Source organism: Leptonychotes weddellii, chromosome 1, assembly GCF_054177405.1.
Source record: "Leptonychotes weddellii isolate Sample4059 chromosome 1, ASM5417740v2, whole genome shotgun sequence".
Classification (NCBI taxonomy): Eukaryota; Metazoa; Chordata; class Mammalia; order Carnivora; family Phocidae; genus Leptonychotes; species Leptonychotes weddellii.
Window position 1 is genome coordinate 37,133,629 of NC_138369.1, and position 19,246 is coordinate 37,152,874.

Genomic DNA, 19,246 nt, shown 5'->3' on the forward strand with positions numbered 1-19,246 from the left:
GAGAACCTATAGTTGCACCGAGAAAAGGAAGCTAAATTTAAAGATATGGTTATTATGGTCAATAATTGAGTAATTGTTGTCAGACTTCATGGCAAGTTGAATATAACCCTAAATTGAGGACGTTCTCTTTAAGCTGAGATCCAAAGCAAAAGCATGCACAGGTCAGTGGAAGGGCAAAGAAACAATACTTGAAATGCCCAGAAACAAAAGAGTATGGCATATCTGAGAGAATTTCAGCTCAATTAGACTTTAGACTAGGGATGGGGATTGGATACAGGGGTTCCCACATTCATGAAGCTGGAAAGACTCAGATGCATCCAGTCAGTCTAATAATTTCTCACTCTCATGAACTTATATTTGTTCAACATCTATTGAGTGGGGACAAAGTTGAAACTGACAAAGACTTTTTTTTTTTTTAAATTTCTGCTCAGCCTGCCTGCTTCTACAGAAGACAGAGTATTTCCATTTTGCTGGTTAAAGGCTTGTCTGAAGAAATCTGACATAGTAATAGAGTATTCCTGATTTAATTCAATGCTATCTTACATTTCACATTTAGGATCATTACCTTAACTGGAATAGATTTGGTGATTTCCCTAATCAGGGTTCAGATCCCTTCTTCTGTCTCTTATGGAACCATCTTCACCCTCTTTATTTTAAACACTGTTAAGAATGTGACTCTTTGTACCTGGCTTCTTCCCCCAATCCAACTGGCTTTTGTTAATCCCAATGACTTGCACCAAAACAAAAATAAATTACATTATTGAGCACATACTTGGTGCCAGGCAGTCTGCTATACTTCTCTACAGATGTTATCTCATTTAATCTCCACAGTAAAATTCTGAGGTGGTATCTATTGTCATCTTCATTTTTCAAATGAAAACAGAACTCCAAAATGCCAAGTTGGTAACTGGCCCCAGAACAGCCTGAGCAAAATAGCTTGAAAAAGAGCTCTGGGTACAAATATTAAATTTAGTCTCATATACCACATCATCACATTACCACATGTTAATTAAGTGAGAAACTTAACAATTTTGTTTTTAATTTTGTTTTTAGCCTCAGCTCCTGATTTCTCTAAAAATCCCATTAAAAAAAATTCAGTTGTTCAAGTTGGTGGGGATATTACTATCGAATGCAAGCCAAATGCTTTTCCTAGGGCAACTATCTCCTGGAAAAGAGGAATGGAGAGCCTGAGACAAAGCAAAAGGTAAATAAATCTCTTTTTTTGTTATAGTTTGAACTATTTTGTAGTACAGTATCTTCCAAATCTAAGTCTTCTAATATTCTCTCCCTTATAGTAAACTTACGACTGGGTACTCACAGATACCAAACATTTCCACATGATAGCAAAAACTAAAGAATCTTATAAACTTAAGACCTGTTTGTATAATTTTGCTGCAATATATTTCGTGCATGCACTTATAATATATTTTTAAAAATCCTTTAAGACCTTTTTCTGTATTCAACTTGAAGATTTTTCCTGACCCAGCCTGCTGAGAAATCAGTGAGAAGAGCATTACACAAAAGAGAGACACTTATACTCACACACCTGGTGTTGCGGTTTTTAAATAGTCACACAGGTGTTCACCCCATGACAAAATGAATTCACCACATGAAAAAAATGTAGAGAGGTTCCTGTAGAGAAAGAAGAGAGGTTTCCTTCTATTCTGGATGTGATGGAGAAAACCTGGATCAGCACTGGCATGTTTTCTAGGAGAGTTTAGATAGAGCAAAACAGGTGTTTCCCTCTACTTGGAATACATTTCATTGAGTTGTAGTATAGAACCTTATACACCCAGAGATGACTAGTCGGTAGTTGAGATCTACTGTAATGACCCGTGTGTGTTACTGTGTGATCAGATGTGCAATGGAATGAGCCATTGTGCTGAAGATGTGAAAATGTTTCAATGAGCACTTTGTAGGCCTCATACGTATCATTAACTCACATGCATACCTGATCAGGCAGGTAACATAAATGAACAAGACAGGCCAGGTAAAAGAAAGGACAGCTCAAGTGTGATGAGAAATGGCAGTCTGCCAGTCTTATGAGACAAGGCTGTGATGGCCTGGAGAGTGAGTTCTACACCAAAACTAGATAGTCACTCCAAATCCAGGCAGACATTGTTTTGTGGGAGGGTAGAACTTCAGACAGGGTTGTAGAACTTCCAACATTTCAAGAAAAACTAGAAATTTGGGTGTTGGCATTGAATCTTCTGAGCCAATAAAAATGCCCAAAGGCTGGAATGCAGGGACACCATCTTGTTATTTCTGATCTAGGACTGCTTTTGTGGTCAAGGGAGAGAGAAAAGGAGGTTAAAACAGACAAATAGTGCTGATTGTAGAGAGTGCTATCAGGGTTGTATCTAGTGCCATGAAGAGCCTCTCCTGACATGACAAGATATACAAGAGAAAGACCTTTCTTGGGCACTCTCTTTCCTTACTGTCTTCTGTCTCCAGTGAGCCCTATAGCCTTACACTGAAGCTTTTCCCTGGACAGGGATTTTTGTCAAATGTATCTCTACATGCCCTGTGCCTTTGGCATAGAACCCGAACTCAATAAATATCCGTGGAATGAATGACTGTGTCAAAAAAAGGCTAATATGTAAGGTGTCACCAGCTTTAGAGAAAAGCTCTTCCGGAGGAGATACCTTGAGACAGAAGAACAGAAGCTTCAAAGCTAAGGAGAAAAGACAGATGAAGGGAAATCTGTTGCCCTGGTCCTGACTGGGCTTCTTCCTCTGTGTAGACAGCCTAGGAGATCATTGCAAGTATTCTCAACAGCTTTGGACATGGGATTCCTTTTAAATGTTTCCTCTTTGATTCCTGAAATCTAATTGAGGCTTGAAGACACTGCTGTAGAACTGGAAAACTCAAGGGATACCATTGTATCAAACACAGCGGTCTGTACTGAGAGTTGAGATAAATTGATTACTTCGTGTCCTAAAGTGACTCAAAGTCCTCACCTAAGTAGCAGGAATGACTGATGTTTACTGTCTATAACCTTTAAAGACTCAAACACAGTGTATGTGGGGAGGAGAAAGAGAAGGAAGAGGATTTGAAAAAAATAAGAAAATGAGAGGAAAAAAATTGAGAGTATGAGGGGAACTGCTTTTAAAATGGCTTTTCAGGTTTACGTTTTATTTTGCCCCATGTAGAATGAATTTGGGATCTTTTTTAGCCTCTGAAGAGTCACTAATAGCATATCAGATTCAGCACTGTCTCACTGTAATTAAAGGAGAGATCTGTGTGATTTCTATTCACAGATGCTTCTTCTGTAATTCTGTTCTCTCACTGCGATAAGACTTCATTACAGGTTTCAACAAAAGAAAATAAACAAACAAACAAAATTATCTCCTGAACACGTGTCTTAAAAAAATGGAAAAAAAAAAGTTAAGCCCTGAAGTACATGGTAATTACAGACATATATCTCTGCCAGTTATAGATTACCTTAAGCAGTAATTTGCAAAGGTCACACAGCCAGTTCTGTGAGACTTCGTGTCTCTGCATGATTTCTATCCTGTCCCCTTTTCTATTGCCTTCTGACCTGACTGGTTCCATTAAGTGTGTGGTTTCATGCTGGTTACCGGGAAATGGAACACCTATGCTTCTGTTTGTGTTGACTTAATGGCTTTTTTGTCTTCTAATCATGGGGATTTCCAAAGTTGAAGGTAAAAATTAGAGTTGTGATTAAAAAGAAAAGAAGAGAGGAAGGGAGGAAAGAAGGAAGGAATTTTATAGAACCAGATCCTAAACTCAGACAGAACACTGAGTGCCAATATACATTTTTAAATGCCACACCAGCCTGTTTATTTCCCTTAAATAGAAAAATAAATATAATTCCTACCCTCTCATACCTCTGTTAAAACATGACACAGTTGTATACATAGAAAGATTTAAAGCGTCACATATGGAAAACAATTTAAATATTTACAATGATTCCAAGTAGGAATAGTTTTTAGTTCTTAACCTTGGAAATGCCCATGTGGGAAAATGCACATTTTTACTTTCTGTTATAAAACTTCTATATGGTCCTGTCTACTTTGAAATTTGATTGTCACTAACTCTTGCTTCCAATAAAGTGTAACTACCTAGAGATGGTTGAAAGGATTCTAAAGAAGCCTATTCAAAGTAATCTTACCGTATTACCTACTTATAAAAAAAATAGTGGCAATATATATATTTTGACAATTTCCTCCACTCTTATATGAATTGAGACAGCATACATCACCTAGGTAGTAAATGATAAAGCTTGGACTCTATGCCAAGTTGCCCATCTCTGTTGCTAGATCTTTTCCACTCAATGATAATGGAGAACATACTTGATTCTCTTTTTTTTTTTTCAAAGGGCTGTTTTCACATGATTTAACCTAATTTCATGTATTGGTAATTGAGATCAAGCAACAATTCTGAGATTAATTTAACATGTTTCTTATTGGTCTGTGTGCCACAATTGAAGTCTTGACTATTTTATGGTTTCTGTCTTTCGTAAGTGCCTGTATTCATGGAAGGCTGTCCAAGCAGAAGAGTTTTCCTACAACTAAAAATAGGTAGATAACATTACAGAGTCCAAAGGCTGCCTGGTTTCCTGCTGGGAATGTATGGTCTTATGACATCTACCTCATTCTTTTTGGAGCTGCAAGTCATTTAGCAATAGCACCTAAAATGAATAGTAGCAAAGGTATGTTCCTATGGACAAAAATGGGGGTGTATTGCAAAGAGCCCTGCCTTGGAAATTAGAAAACAGGGATTTTGATTCCAGTTCTACCACTGATGAGTGGCCTGACCTTGGATAAAACCACTAGCATACTCTCAGTTTTTTGGGCATACTCTCAGTTTTTTTTCTTTTGAGGTAGCTGTTTTCTGGATTTATTTAAACACTATCCCCATGCAGTGACTGCCAGAATAGAGATTATATATTAGAAATCAATGCAAAACATTAGTGTGCCAGGTTAAAATTGCAGCTACTATCACAGTTATAATTTTATATATATTTCACTGATTTCATCAGGTGACCAAGTGATTGAGCCAGACATGATGATTGCTGTAAATTATCAAAACAGCCAAAATGATCTGATTGGATGGATTCAGATGTTAGAGAGCCCCAGCAGCTGGACTGTAGCAAGACCATAGTGAGCACCACTCTCCTTCAGCATGATAGGCCCAGCACCCAGCTCCAACCTGGGACATAACAGACATTCAATAAATATTTTCTGTGTTGCGAAATCAATGAAAGTTAAAATTTACTTTGCTTTGTTTGTATCTACCTGACTTAAGGCATTTTGCAGTTAAACCAAAAACTTAATAATTAATAGGCCCATGATGTGCTCATTCATTCTATAAATATTTAATGAACACCTACTACGTTCCAAATACTATACTAGGTGTTGTGAGTAAAATGTTAACCTAGTCAAAAACGTGACGCCTACTATCCTTTTGTAAGAAAGTGTTTTTCTTTGAAGTTATTGGGAGTCAGAAGATCTGGGTTTAAGTCCCAACGCTACTTCTCACGTAGTTAACTTCTAGCAAGTTCTTTAGCTTCAGTAGTCCTCAGTTAAATCGCTTGAAAAATGGCGAAAATAGTACCTGTCTCTCCCATTTGGTTGTATGAGACTCAAAAGACAGCATGTGTGGAAAGACTGGGAGATCTGTATACTCTCCTGTCGTTGGCTGCCTTTATTGCTGTGATCCTAATCTTTATGTAAATCCCAGTTTAACAGTCTTACCTCTACCAGCCAGGGTAAAAACCATGAGCTTGACCACAGAAAGTCAAGATGAATACAGATTAAGTTTATCTCTGGAAGGCATTCTGGGCAATTGAGGGAATCAATTCCGCATCTGCTAAGTTTGATTAATCACTTTTTTTTTTCTTTGTGGCTCCACTTAGCAAGTGAACTGACAGAAACCAAAGGCCTAGATTTATCTCCTTGTGCTCAGTGACTGCTGGCTGCCTGTTCAGGGATCACCTCCTGAATTTAATAGTAAAAGTTAACCTGCTGGACAGACAGCTCCAAGTTGTCCTCTGATGAGCAGCATTAAATACAATGCCTAAATCACCTGATATTTGGTCAGAGTGCACAAACAATGTCTGAGCAATAAAAATAAGAGATAGGGTGTTTTTCCTATTATTGAAAGATAGCTGAATTAATAAGTTAATCCATCACATTTCTTCTTCATTTATCGGAAAAAGAAAAGATCCACCACATCTCTCTCTCACGTCCTAAGATAAAATAAAGCAAAACAAAGTAAAATAAAATCCAGTTATATATCAGACTCATTAATAATGAAAAGATTCATTTTAAGCACCTTCTTTATGTCAAGCAGTATATCAGATAATTTATATATCTCCAAGTTAAAGGATACTTCCTTTCATATGCAGATACATTTCTGAGGAACACCGTTGTCACACAGTTAAATAGGGTTATGTTTCTACCACTTTCACCTTAGTAATCTCAAAGAAGTAAATACAAAGATACTTTGAAATTCACTGAATATCAAACTGAAAAGTAGAAGTTCTGTCCCTTGGCAGTTGGTCTCAGAACATGATCATATTTCCTCAATTTGATATAAGAGGACTGCTGAACTCCCTAGAACCAATTCTATTACCCCTATCCACTTGGGGTTGCAGAGAGAAAGGGGGGTGCAGAGTTACAAACAGACCTTCTCAAATCCATGAATCTTGTATGCTTTATCCCTTAATAATGATCCTATTAAACTCTGTGTGGCCCTGGGCCCTTGTGGCACAACGCGTGTACCTTATGGGAACATATGAACCCCTTAAGTAACATGGAATCTAGTAGTGGTGCTTATTCGATATTTTTGCCTTTGAGCCCCAAATTTAGCAGGCCCACTTCCATTTGCATGGCACTCCAACACCTTGAGACCTCCGTCCTAAACACAATAGTCAGGTGTGAGAAGGGGCTAGGGGGAGTTGAAATATGGCAGTGAATCAGTGGAGAGAGGAAGAGATAAGAGAGAAGGAAGAAAAGACAAAGAAGGATGAAAGAAAGGAACAGGGCATTCTCTGTGCCAAGAAAAAATTGATGGTTACTGAGCAAGTCATTTGATCTTTATTCTCTTCATGAGTAAAAATGTACCCTTGGGAGGACTTTTTGAAATTCCTTAGCAGAGTCACACAGAAGATGAACAGAATAAAAATTAGTTTGTCTTTGTTCCACTCTTTGCTAAACGAGCTAGACAAAGTGGTTCCTTTGGTTACATAGCCCATTGCCCAACCTGCTCCAATTCCACTTTCTCCTTGGAGCCTTTTCACGACCATCTTACCTTGTAGGGCATCAGCTAATGGGGGTCCATCTGCCTGAATGTAAGGGAGCCAGTTATATGATGTCCCCTTCCTATTTGACCCTTCTCTATGTATCTTTCACTATCTGCTTTCTAAATCACCACAGTTCCTTTTTCTTTTACCTTTACCCCCAAGTGCTAAACCTTAATAAAACATCCCCTCCACACATGTCTATTCAATGCAACTTTAACCACAATGTAGCAACCGGCAAGCAAATTTCTCTATCTCTTCCTCCCCTTTGCAAAGCTTCCTAATGGTACAAGCAAATAAACCTAATTTTATTTTGTATCACCAACTACTTAATGTAATAGTGCTTAGTACATCAGGTAGCATGAGTATCAAATAGGCAAATGAACCATATGTTCCCATGTTTAAGGAAGAATGACAGTCTGCATAATGCCAGGCTTATTACAATCTCCCTTCTGTGCTGCCTCTTTGTAATAAAATTTTAAATTGTTCATACTCACCTCCTGAGAGCCTTGTTAAGGTGAGCCTTTCCAAGGGAATACATGCTGAAGATGTCAAGAGCCATCTGATACTCTTGCCTCTGTCACGCAAAGATTTAACAAGCTAAAATCCTGTGTGCTCCTGTCAGTCTTGCCCTCATTTTTCCCTCTTGCCATCCAATCCTCTATTCTTTATCCCCACTGGCCTCCACGGGTCTGGAGCACTGACCCTGTAGCACAATGCATGCAAAACCACCTGCCTGCCATGGTCGGAAAAAGGCTCCGGTTCATTAAAGATGTAAAGCCTGCCTTTAAACTCAGCCTGCCCAGCTGGGTGTGAGCTCTTTTACACCACTGCCTTGGGTTAGACTATTATTGCTGTAGTTCCCTATTTAAAGTGTTTTAATGATGGGTAATAACATCCTGTAGCTTTAAACCAAGGGCAAATATGACAAAGCGAAGAAGTTCCACAAATAAATGGCATCTAATATTCTGGCACTTATTGTATCTTAAAATGAGAAATACATAAGCTTTGTTGTGGAGTTGCTGTGAATTTGTAGTCTATATCAGTAGGCTTCAAACTTGATCATGCATAAGATCCTTGTGAAAAATGCAGATCCCAGAGCCATGGCCAAGATTTTCAGTCAGTAGGTAGGAAACAGGGCTGAGGAATCTGCTTTTTTAATATAAGTTCACGCCCTCTGCTCTCAAGAGAAGCCGAGACTTTTGAATACCCCTTAGAGAAACACTAGTTTGATGCAAACATGTTACTTGAAAAATAGAAAATTCATTTTATCTCCATTCCCCCCAGAACTTTGCTTCCTATATTAAATGCTTGATTCTTCATCTTATCTCACTGACGAGGAGATATAAGTCCTCAGTTCAGTTACTCTTTGAAAATATGAATACAATTGGCCTTGGAATGATATCTACTTACTTTAGTGTTTGCTTCTAATTTCTGAGTGACATTTATATCTTCCAAAGTTTACATAAATATTCAACAGCAATAATTTTATAGACAGAAAAGGTCAGTTATTAGTGCAATTTATACAAATGACCTTTTGTTCTTAGTTTGACTTTTGAGGAGAGATCTGATTACTTGATTTGCTTAAAGTACAATGCTCCTTACTTAGAAAGAAACTGTTTGCTCTCCAGGTATTTGTTACACCTTCACCTCCTAACAGACGCTGATGGGCATATGGAAAATTAACCAATAGAAATAAATGGGAAGGATAGAATTGCTGTCTTATAGAAATTATGATCCAGTTGAAGAAATAAAATCCTAACCAACTGTGTGACAGTCAGTCTTGTTAATATCTTCACAATGAAGTCAGGCTTGTCAGAACAGTGTTTTAATCACTGGCTATTATTTACCATTTTCCTTTATCTTTTTTTCTTTTTTTCCCACTGTAGAATTGTGTTTGGGGTCGAGGGGGATGTTTTTGCTTTTGTTTTGCTTCCAAATGAAATTTATGCTAGAGCCCATTTCATAAAACAGGCTAAAACTGAACCAATCTGGCTAAGGTCCTGGAGGGAAGACCAGAGCCCCTCGCCACGCCCCGCCCACTTCCCTGGCAGCCCAGAGCTGGCTCCCTCCCCACAGCCCGTGGTGCGCCCTCAGAACGCCTTAGATCTCCTGAGAGCACAGTCCGAGAAGTGCTGATTTGGAGTGACAAATCTGCTTCTCAAGTGTGACTTGTCAAACTCTTCATTTATTTATAAGCACAGTTGCAAACCAATTTGACAGGCCTTGCGAAAAAATTCTGGGTTTATAAATTTGAATGAGCTCCGAGTCTCGCGGGGGAAGCAGACAGGTCAACAGCTCCAGGGCAGCGGGGTGTGTGTCACCACAGACAGAAGATGGTGACGACTGACTCGGTTTACAGGAGTTCAGAAAGGCTTCAGCAGGTTGGACGTAACCGAGCTGGCACTTGAAGGGTAGGTAGGAAGGTGGGAAAACAAAGGTGGGAAGACCTGGTTTTTTTATGTGGCTGTCTTACTGCATAGTCAGTGTCCTACGTGATGCCAGTTGAAAGGTTTGGATAGGCACTTACCTTCCTCAGTGCAGGATATGATTCCTCTAAGTACAGACACAAATCATTTTGTGAGCCATCCAATGGTTGACTCTTTGACGGCTTAGGGATGCTTAGAGACACATAATTATACCTATTTTTTTTCGTTCTATCTCAGATTAAATTAACTAGTACAGTGAGAAATCTGTCCTTCTCATTGTTGACCCTGAATCTCATCAAATAATAATAATAATAGTAATAGTAATAATATTAACTTATAGTACCAGTGTTAAGATGTTAGATACAACATTTCATTTACTTTTTACAAGATGCCTATGAGGGGGGTATTACTTATTGGTATTTTCAGATGGTTAATACTAAGGCTTAGCAAAGTTAGACATCACATCTACAGTCACACAGCTAGTGAGTAATAGAAATGCATTCAGTTCCAGGAGGCTCTGACTCCAAAGCTCCGTGTAATCTTAAACACCACAATGTAGGCTTTCAGTTTAGTTTTCCGATGTCGTATGGTGTCCATCTGTGAAGCTAAAAGCAGACCATCATGCCATACACATTATTTGTTCATTATTTTTTTCAGTTTAAACTACAGCTCTTATAAAAACAGTGATATATACAGTCAAATTCTATTTTTACATCAATAAAAGGTATAGTATAAGTCTATATGTTGTCATAGCACTGATAGACGGAGTCTTAACTCACACCAACAAAATAAAATCAGTCCTCTTAGTGGCTTAGTTTCCTACAGCTACAATATTCAAATGACTGATTGGATTTTTAATGTAACATACAATATAATTTTTGGTGACATATAGATATAGATATACAAATTCAATAAATAAGGATAAACTCCCTAAGCTCTATGAAGGCCTTGATCTAGGTATGAAATTATGTATTATAATTAAGAAGAAGAATAATTAGAGTTAGCAGACAAGGAGTCACATCCAAGTTGGTATCCCATTCTCAGCCACATTTGTAAGCTTACTTTTGTAGACTCTGAAGAAGATACTAATTCAATAGCCAACAGGGATCCAGAATTGGAAACTCCACTCACATCTACCACCAAAACCACCTTCAAGATGGCAGGAGAAAGCATTTCCCAGATACACCATGTTCTGAAAAACCAAAGGACAGAGGTAGAATGAAAAGGGCTAATAATCCTAAATGTTCCAGCCCAACTCCCTCACCCCCCCTTTTTTTTTTTTTAATACCTGAGGGAAACCAAGGACTTCAGGGATAAAGTTACTAGTTTAAGGTCACAGGGCTGTATTTGAATCTTGTCTGTCTATCTCAAAGTATGCTGCAGGTATAACTTCACATTTGCAAACTTTCAAAGTCTCAAGGAGATCACACAATAGGCTGATCATCATAAATGTAATTGAAGTGTAGCCAAAAGTCCTGACAATGTTTGAACTTCTCCATTCCTTTCTGCACAGCTCTCTCTCCCATTGTGTTTTCAATTGGTTCTCCTGTAGTTATTCTAGGAGCCTACTTTTTTAAAAAAAAATGTCTTTTTAAGTCCTGTGTTACAAACTTTTTTGGTCCTTTGTCAACTTTATAATTTCCCTTTTTTTTTTTTTTTGTATTTGCTTGGGTTGTAAGGCATGTTAGCATATGAATCTGTATTAATTCCCTTTTGTGTTTTCTCAGGCATCCCAAAATACTGCAGCAAATGGAGACACTTTTCTTTATCTTTCCTTCCCTTCTTCTACTGAACAGCTAAATACTCCTCTTAGGCCTCTTACACTGGATTAATTTAGCTAAGCTTTCCATCTGATGCTGTTTTGTTAATGTTAAATCACATTTCCTTAACTTTTCATGGGCATCAGCCTAGCAGCGCCCACTGGCATGCCATCAGAATAAAGACATATCATGACACCAAATAATTATGTTATTTAGCAACTGCTCTTATCTGCCATCTCCTAATTTGTGTCACAATTCAGTCAGCCAGAATCTGTGTTTGTGTTGTGTGTCAGCTACTACAAAGCTGGTGCTTAAATTATTTGGGTTTATTAAACAAGGAGTCACATTTTGATGATCTAAGGTCTGAATATTTGATGCTTGGTTTCTGCTTTGGAGTTTAGGACAGTTGAACCAAGGACTTAACTTTGAAACACTGGCTGTTCACACTGGTTAATTACACATTAGGCATAAAATACAACTGCCAAAAGCAGAAATTAAAAAAAAAAATTAGACACTGGCATCAGTGATGTTTTTATTTCCATGTGAATTAAAAGGTGTTTGAGCCCATTGTAATCTGCAGGTAGGACTTCTATACAATCCTTTGCGAGTTAAACCCTTTCAGTTAGTTGTGTAATGACCCTCAAATCATGTTTGATTAATCAGTTCTAGGGATTAGTTATTTAGTGTTTAAAATAGATGTTCCTCTCATTTGTAAAAGGGGCAGCATAAAGACATCCATGCATGCCTGCTTTCCCCTAGGCACCAAAAGAAATGTGCTTTCTGACAAAACATAGCAAAACCGAATTTATTTGTGCTGCCAATTGGTGATGCCCCTTCATGTAGCTTTTCATTTTTTACTTTTCCTGCCGTACCCACCTCCCATTGCACATATAAATTTAAACACACCGTGCTTAATGTAACTCAGTTCAAGAGACCCAAGAAGCACTATTATTTGTCTGGAGCTAGGACAGAGGCTAAGAAAATACTCCAGATGTAATTGCTGCATTTTCTGTACATCAGTTAATTAGGAACGCCCTCTCCACCCCCAACAGGATCCCTATCAACATAATAACTTTAAAAGATTTCATGATGGCCTTTGTTAACACTTTAGTTTCATGATTGGAATTGTACAAAAGAATGAGTAAGGTTTGCTCTACATACTCAAGTCTTACCGTTGGTAAGACTGATTTGACTGTATCTCTTCAGTTCTTGTGCTACTTTATACGGTGTCAGCAAACTAACAGAAAGTCAATTAGCCAAATAAGCAGTTTGCTTATACCCATGCCTGGCATTTATTTTTAGGCAAAGAGGTTATTTGTCTTAGGTGACTTCATGTTGGTTTGCTGAATTTACTGATAATATTAATAAATGTACCTGTAGACCTACAAAGAAAAGGCTAAGGATTTCAGAGTAAATATAGTCAGAAAGCATATTTACTAAGTACCAATGAATTGTAGATATTCTTAGAGAATACTAAGAAATCAAGAGTGATAGTTACCATTTTGGGGGCTCTCATTATCCTTAGGCTTATGTTCGATATTTTTAATAGATGTTAAAATTTAATTCCCAAACAAACCAGTGTTGTTATTATTACCATTATCCCCATTTACATGTAAATTTTACAAGGAAATCAAGCAAGTGCTTCCAATATACCACAGCCAAAAAGGGGGAGCCAGAACACAAAAAAAAGCAAGCTGACTTTAGAGTCCATTGTCTTATAACTCCTATATCACTTGCCTCAAAAAACTTAGCTTTACAGTCTATTTAGAGAATGAAAACTTGTCTAAAAAGAAAATTATGATGAAGGCACTAAGGCAATACAGTGAAGCAAAGATAGTCTTTTCAGCAAATGATGCTGAAACAATTGAACAACCACAAGCAAAAAAATTTTTTTAAATGAATCTAAACATAGACCTTACACCCTTCCCCAAAATTAATTCAAAATTAAAGGAAAAAAAAAAACTGCACTGTGAAACACAATACCCACAGAATGAGAAGTCAAGCCACAGACTAGGAGAAAATATCTGCAAAATATACATCTGATGAAGAACTGTTATCTAAAATATGCAAACGATGATTAAAACTCAGGGATAAGAAAACAACCCCAATAAAAAAATGGGTCAAAGACCTTAAGGGACACCTCACCAAACAAGATATAGAGATGGCACACATGTATTTGAAGATTCTCCACATCGTATTTCATCAGGAAAATGCAAATTAAAATGAGATGCTGCTACGTGCGTATTAGAATGGCCAAAATCTGGAATACTAACACCAAATGCTGGCTAGGATGTGGAGCAACAGGAACTCTTTTTCATTGTTAATGGGAATGCAAAATAGTATAGCCACTTTAGAAAACAGTTTGGAGGTTTCTTACAGTACTTAGCATACTTTTTCCATACAATCCAAGTATCACTTTCATTAATATCTTCCCAAAGGACTTGAAACTTACGTCTATACAAAAACCTGCACACTATCACTTATAGTATCTTAATTAATGATTGCAAAAACTTGGAAACAAATAAGATATTCTTCAGTAAGTAAATGAATAAAAAATTGGGGTTCATCCAGACAGTGGAATATTAGTCAGTGCTAAAAAGAAATGAGATATCAAGCCATGAAAAGAAATGGAGAAATTTTAAATGCATATTACTAAGTGAAAGAAGCCTATCTGAAAGATTACATACTGTGTGATTGCATTATATGACATTCTGGAAAAGACAAAACTATGGAAACGGTAAAAAGATGAGTGGTTGCCAGGGGTTAGAAGAGGGAGGAATAAATAGGTGGAGCACAGAGGAATTTTAGGTCAGTGAAAATGCTTTGTGTGATACTATAATGATGGATACATGTCATTATATATTTTTCCAAACCCCAAGAATGTACAACACCAAAGGTGAATCTTAAGGTAAATTATGGACTCTGGATGATGATGATGATTATGATGTGCCAATATAGATTCCTCAGTTGTAACAAATGTACCACCAGTGGGAATGTTGATAATGTGAGAAGCTATGCATGTATGGGGGTATATGGGAAATCTGTACCTTTCTTTCAATTTTACTGCAAAGCTAAAACTGCTCTAAAAAATCTTAAAAAAAAAAAAAAGAAAATTCAAAATACAAGGTAGCATAATAATTCAGATAATGATTCAATAGAAAAAGGACTGACTCAGGATCAGAAGTCCTGCATCCTGGCTGTGGTTAAGTAAAGTATTAAACCTCCTTGCATACCCATTTATTGATATGCAGAAAATTACTAATCTTTAATATTTGGAGAAAGAGGAAGAGAAAGTACTGCAGTGTGGTTGAGAAGCTGCATGTTTTAGCCAGGTTCCCTGGGAACAACTTAGAGTGAGGCAGGTACATACAGACAACAATGCAGGATCATATTTTATTGCACTGGCTATGGACTCATTTTAAGAACAGAAACATGCAACTGGTAGTTTGGCATCAGTCAGCCACATAGACTATCTCCAGACAGAAACTATGTGGGAACAGTCTTTGGAAGGAAAGAAAAAGGGACTTATATGCTGGCTGCCATTTTATGATGGGGCTGTGTTTGGACTTTTGACAGCCAATGGTACTGAGAGAACCTGAAGGAATGCCTGACGTGGGTCTTTAACAGTGGGAATCCAGAGTAGGCTTGGGAAGATGGATGGGATTCAGATAAGCAGAATGGAGGGCAAATCCTCTGCTAGGTACTTGGGAAAAACCTTTATCCGGGTTTTCATTTGGCAAGTCTGTGAAGATATACTCTTAAGAAAAATGAATCACAGACCTGTACCTCTGAAACAAATAATACATTATATGTTAAAAAAAAATAAAAAGAAGATAGTAGGAAGGGGAAAACGAAGGGGGGAAATCGGAGGGGAAGATGAACCATGAGAGACCATGGACTCTGAGAAACAAACTGAGGGTTCTAGAGGGGAGGGGGGTGGGGGGATGGGTTAGCTGGGTGATGGGTATTAAAGAGGGCACGTATTGAATGGAGCACTGGGTGTTATATGCAAACAATGAATCATGGAACACTACATCAAAAACTAATGATGTAATGTATGGTGATTAACATAACATAATAAAATAAAAAAAAGAAAGATTTTCAAATTATGCACATTTGTTTTCTCTCTGGGATTTACACAACTCTTTTCTGAAAAGAATATTTGTGCTCTGTCCTGAATGGCAGAGAAGTAAAAGAGACAAATAACATATTTAATAATTTCTTCCATAAATTTTCTTAAATGTTCTAGTATATGTTTCCTCTCATTTAGAACTGACTGAAGATTATAAGTGTATTGTGCTTTACTGAAAATGATCTACATCATTTAGTAGAGAGGCTAGATTTTATTTTCTATCACCCATTCAATCATCTCTCAAGATAGCACTTCATTTTTGTTCTATGGTCATCTCTTTCTCTTTTTTGGGTGTGCGTGTTATCTGTGTGTGTGTGATCTCATTCTTGTTTTTGTTTTTACTGCTCTGATGGTCTTATAAGGAATGATAAAATAAGGTTGCATTAATCCATTGATTACATCTTTAAATTTCCCTTGGCTAGAGGTGTGAGCTATTTTCTGTGTATAATTACCATTAAAGCCATTTAAAGTTATTGACTTAAAAAGATGGGAAAGAGAACCTTTACTTTGATTTAAATGAGCTAGCTTTGATATTTACTTGTTTGTAGATCATGTCAGTCATTTTTTGTAGCTTGTTAAAATAAGGAATTTTTAAGAGATAGTTTATTAAATGACAGTGAAATTGGCATAGATATTACACCTTAGCTATGATAATCAGCTGCTAAACTTATTAAAATGTAATATCAATATTTGATCTAAAGTGGATTCCAGTGGGACATTTTCCTAAAACCTAAATTGTGTAGAGTTGGAATTTATACACACTTTTCTACTTCATATCTAACTCATTTTAATCCAATCTATTTTACATTTTCTAGATATCAGTAAAATTAGACCGTCAATTAAAATTTCATGGTCTGCAGTTTTATCTTTAGACAGAACTGGAAGCAATACTCCAGTTAATAATCTAACTATAAAAATAGCAGTATTGCTCTAGTTTCAGCAATAAGAAATTATAATTGCTCAATGTCCTAATTTCTTTTAGTTTAAGAAATTTAGCTATTGCTAATCTTCTGCATCCTCAAACTTTGTGATGGGCTATGGTTGATATCAAACAAACAAATAAAAATAGAGACTTAGTCATTTTTGAATCATGTGGATCTATGTATACAGATTTGTTTTCTGTATGTAGGTTAACCAGTGATTGGATATATATTAGATTCACTGTAGTCATAATTAGATGTGGGTGCTAATCTCTATTATATTTAGGAGGTTTATAATAAACAAGTTATCACATGCAACACAGGAAAGCAAGGATAAAAACATTCCACATTAGTCTTTCTGTAGTTCCTCAGAATGACATAAAATTTGAAATACATTTCAGGTAAAAGAGTCCTATAAGTTCATTTCATCGGTAGTCCATCTTCCTGGTATTTCATTCATAATAACGCATCAAGTAGAAGGCAAAGGGTATGAAATCAGGCAAATGGGCAGACTATAACTTTTGTTTTCTGTTTATGCCCCTAATATTCCCTGACAGTAGGAAGAATGAAATGTTGGATGTTCAATCACTTCATATAGTGTTCCTTCAACTTACCAGTTAACCTTGAAATGCTTACATATATTGATAGTTCAGTTTTCCACATGTTCTATTTTCTAATGTCACCATAAAATCTACCAATGTCACCTGACTGTCAGACACAGTTTGTACTAGCGAATTTCTACCTTTTTTATGCCCAGGATGCAATTAGAGGAGTAGTTTAGTACATTACAAATGCCAACTATTAATTTTTCAAAAGTTGAATGGTCATGATACATCTACACATGTAAATGTCTTTAAATTCTAATTTTTACAGAACATTTTAAATGCAAATGCCTTAATTTGTGATTTAATCATCTAAATAGAATACTAAGCTCTGGTAATTTCGGGGAAATTTTTCTATTCAATAGTGCAAACAGTTGAAATATTCTAATTAAGTGAATACTTGAGAATAGAGACTGGGGAGGAAGGGTGTTTATCGCTCATGAGAAAATATGCATATGGACTCTCTGAAGGTGAGAGTATTAGTCTCCAATATTAAAGGTTATTCTGTACAAAGCTATATACATATATAAAATAAGTAAACTGCTCAAGTTTGTGCTCTTAGTAACTATATTATTAGTAAACTATGCTTTGGAAACTGAAGTGAAAGAGCACTTGCTCAAATAGCTGCTTTCTGGTCCAAAGAGAAAGACAGGTTGGAATCTGGGCCCTACACTACCTAGTGGGTAACTTGAGTACATTATTGCTTCTTTCCTTGTCTCAATTTCCCCATCAGGAAACTTGGGGATGATAACAATAGTGAGCCCAGAGGTTTGACTTAAGGATTCAGTGAGCTGACATTTATTATTCAATTAGTAGAGGGCCTGTGTAGAGTTGACCTGTAATAATAACCTCCTTGGATTTTGACCACTGAGTTTATTCATAGAAAAGTATGTCCTTGGTAATTATCACCCTATTTCTCTTATTTCTATTATAACATCTAACATCGTGCCTAGAACTCAGTAGGTATTAGTAAGTATTAGTAGGTATTAGTAAGTATTTGCTGAGTAAGTTTAGAAGAAAGAGTTAGCATTATTCCATTTCCATTTATATATTTAAATTGCTATTAAATTTTCTTTTCAATTCCTTTTATCTATTTCACCCACCCTCCACCTGCCTCACCTCTGGTGACCACCAGTTTGTTCTCTGTATTTAAGATGCTTTTTTTGTTTGTCTCTTTCTTTCTTTGTTCTGTTTCTTACATTCCACATGTGAGTGAAAATCATATGGTATTTGTCTTTCTCTGAGTAGTTCACTTAGTATTATACTCTGTAGGTCCATTCCTATTCTTGCAAATGGCAAGATCTTTTTTTTTTTTTTCTGAGTAATATTCCATTGCGTATATACCACACCTTCTTTATCCATTCTTCCATGGATGGACACTTGGGTTGCTTCCCTGTCTTGGCTATTAAAAGTAATGCTGCAATAAATATAAGGTTGCATGTATCTTTATGCATTTGTGTTTTTGTTTTCTTTGGTAAATACCTAGTCGTAGAATTACTGCATCATATGATAATTCTATTTTTAATTTTTTGAGGAAACTCCATACTATTTTCCACAGTGGCTGCACCAGTTTGCATTCCCAACAATACTGCATGAGGGTTTGTTTTTCTCCACATCCTCGCCAACACTTGTCATTTCTTGTCTTTTTTATTTTACCCATTCTGACAGGTATGAGGTAATGTCTCATTGTGGTTTTGATTTGCATTTCCCCAATGATTAGGGATATTGAGATCTTTTCATGTTTCTGTTGGCTATTTGTATGTCTTCTTTGGAAAAATATCTATTCAGATACTCTGTCCACTTTTATTTTTTATTTTATTTTATTTTTTTTAAAGATTTTATTTATTTATTTGAGAGAGAGAGAATGAGAGAGAGAGAACACATGAGAGGGGATAGGGTCAGAGGACGAAGCAGACTCCCTGCCGAGCAGGGAGCCTGATGCGGGACTCGATCCAGGGACTCCAGGATCATGACCTGAGCCGAAGGCAGTCGCTTAACCAACTGAGCCACCCAGGCGCCCCCGTCCACTTTTAAATAGGATTATTTGGATTTTTTTTGGTGTTGATATGTATAAGTTCTTTATATATGTTGGGTATTAACCACTTATTGGGTTATATCATTTGCAAATATCTTCTC

The 19,246-nt window shown here is 36.8% G+C and overlaps 1 protein-coding gene across 1 annotated transcript in view; it reads left to right on the forward strand.

Moving 5' to 3' along the window:
* The window catches only part of LOC102729818 (contactin-6), a 679,553-nt gene that overhangs the window by 608,657 nt on the left and 51,650 nt on the right, over positions 1-19,246 (forward strand). The window contains exon 12 of the mRNA XM_081820967.1: positions 1,054-1,204. Within this exon, the coding sequence (XP_081677093.1) occupies positions 1,054-1,204 (151 nt within the window). The remainder of the gene's footprint in view (positions 1-1,053; positions 1,205-19,246) is intronic.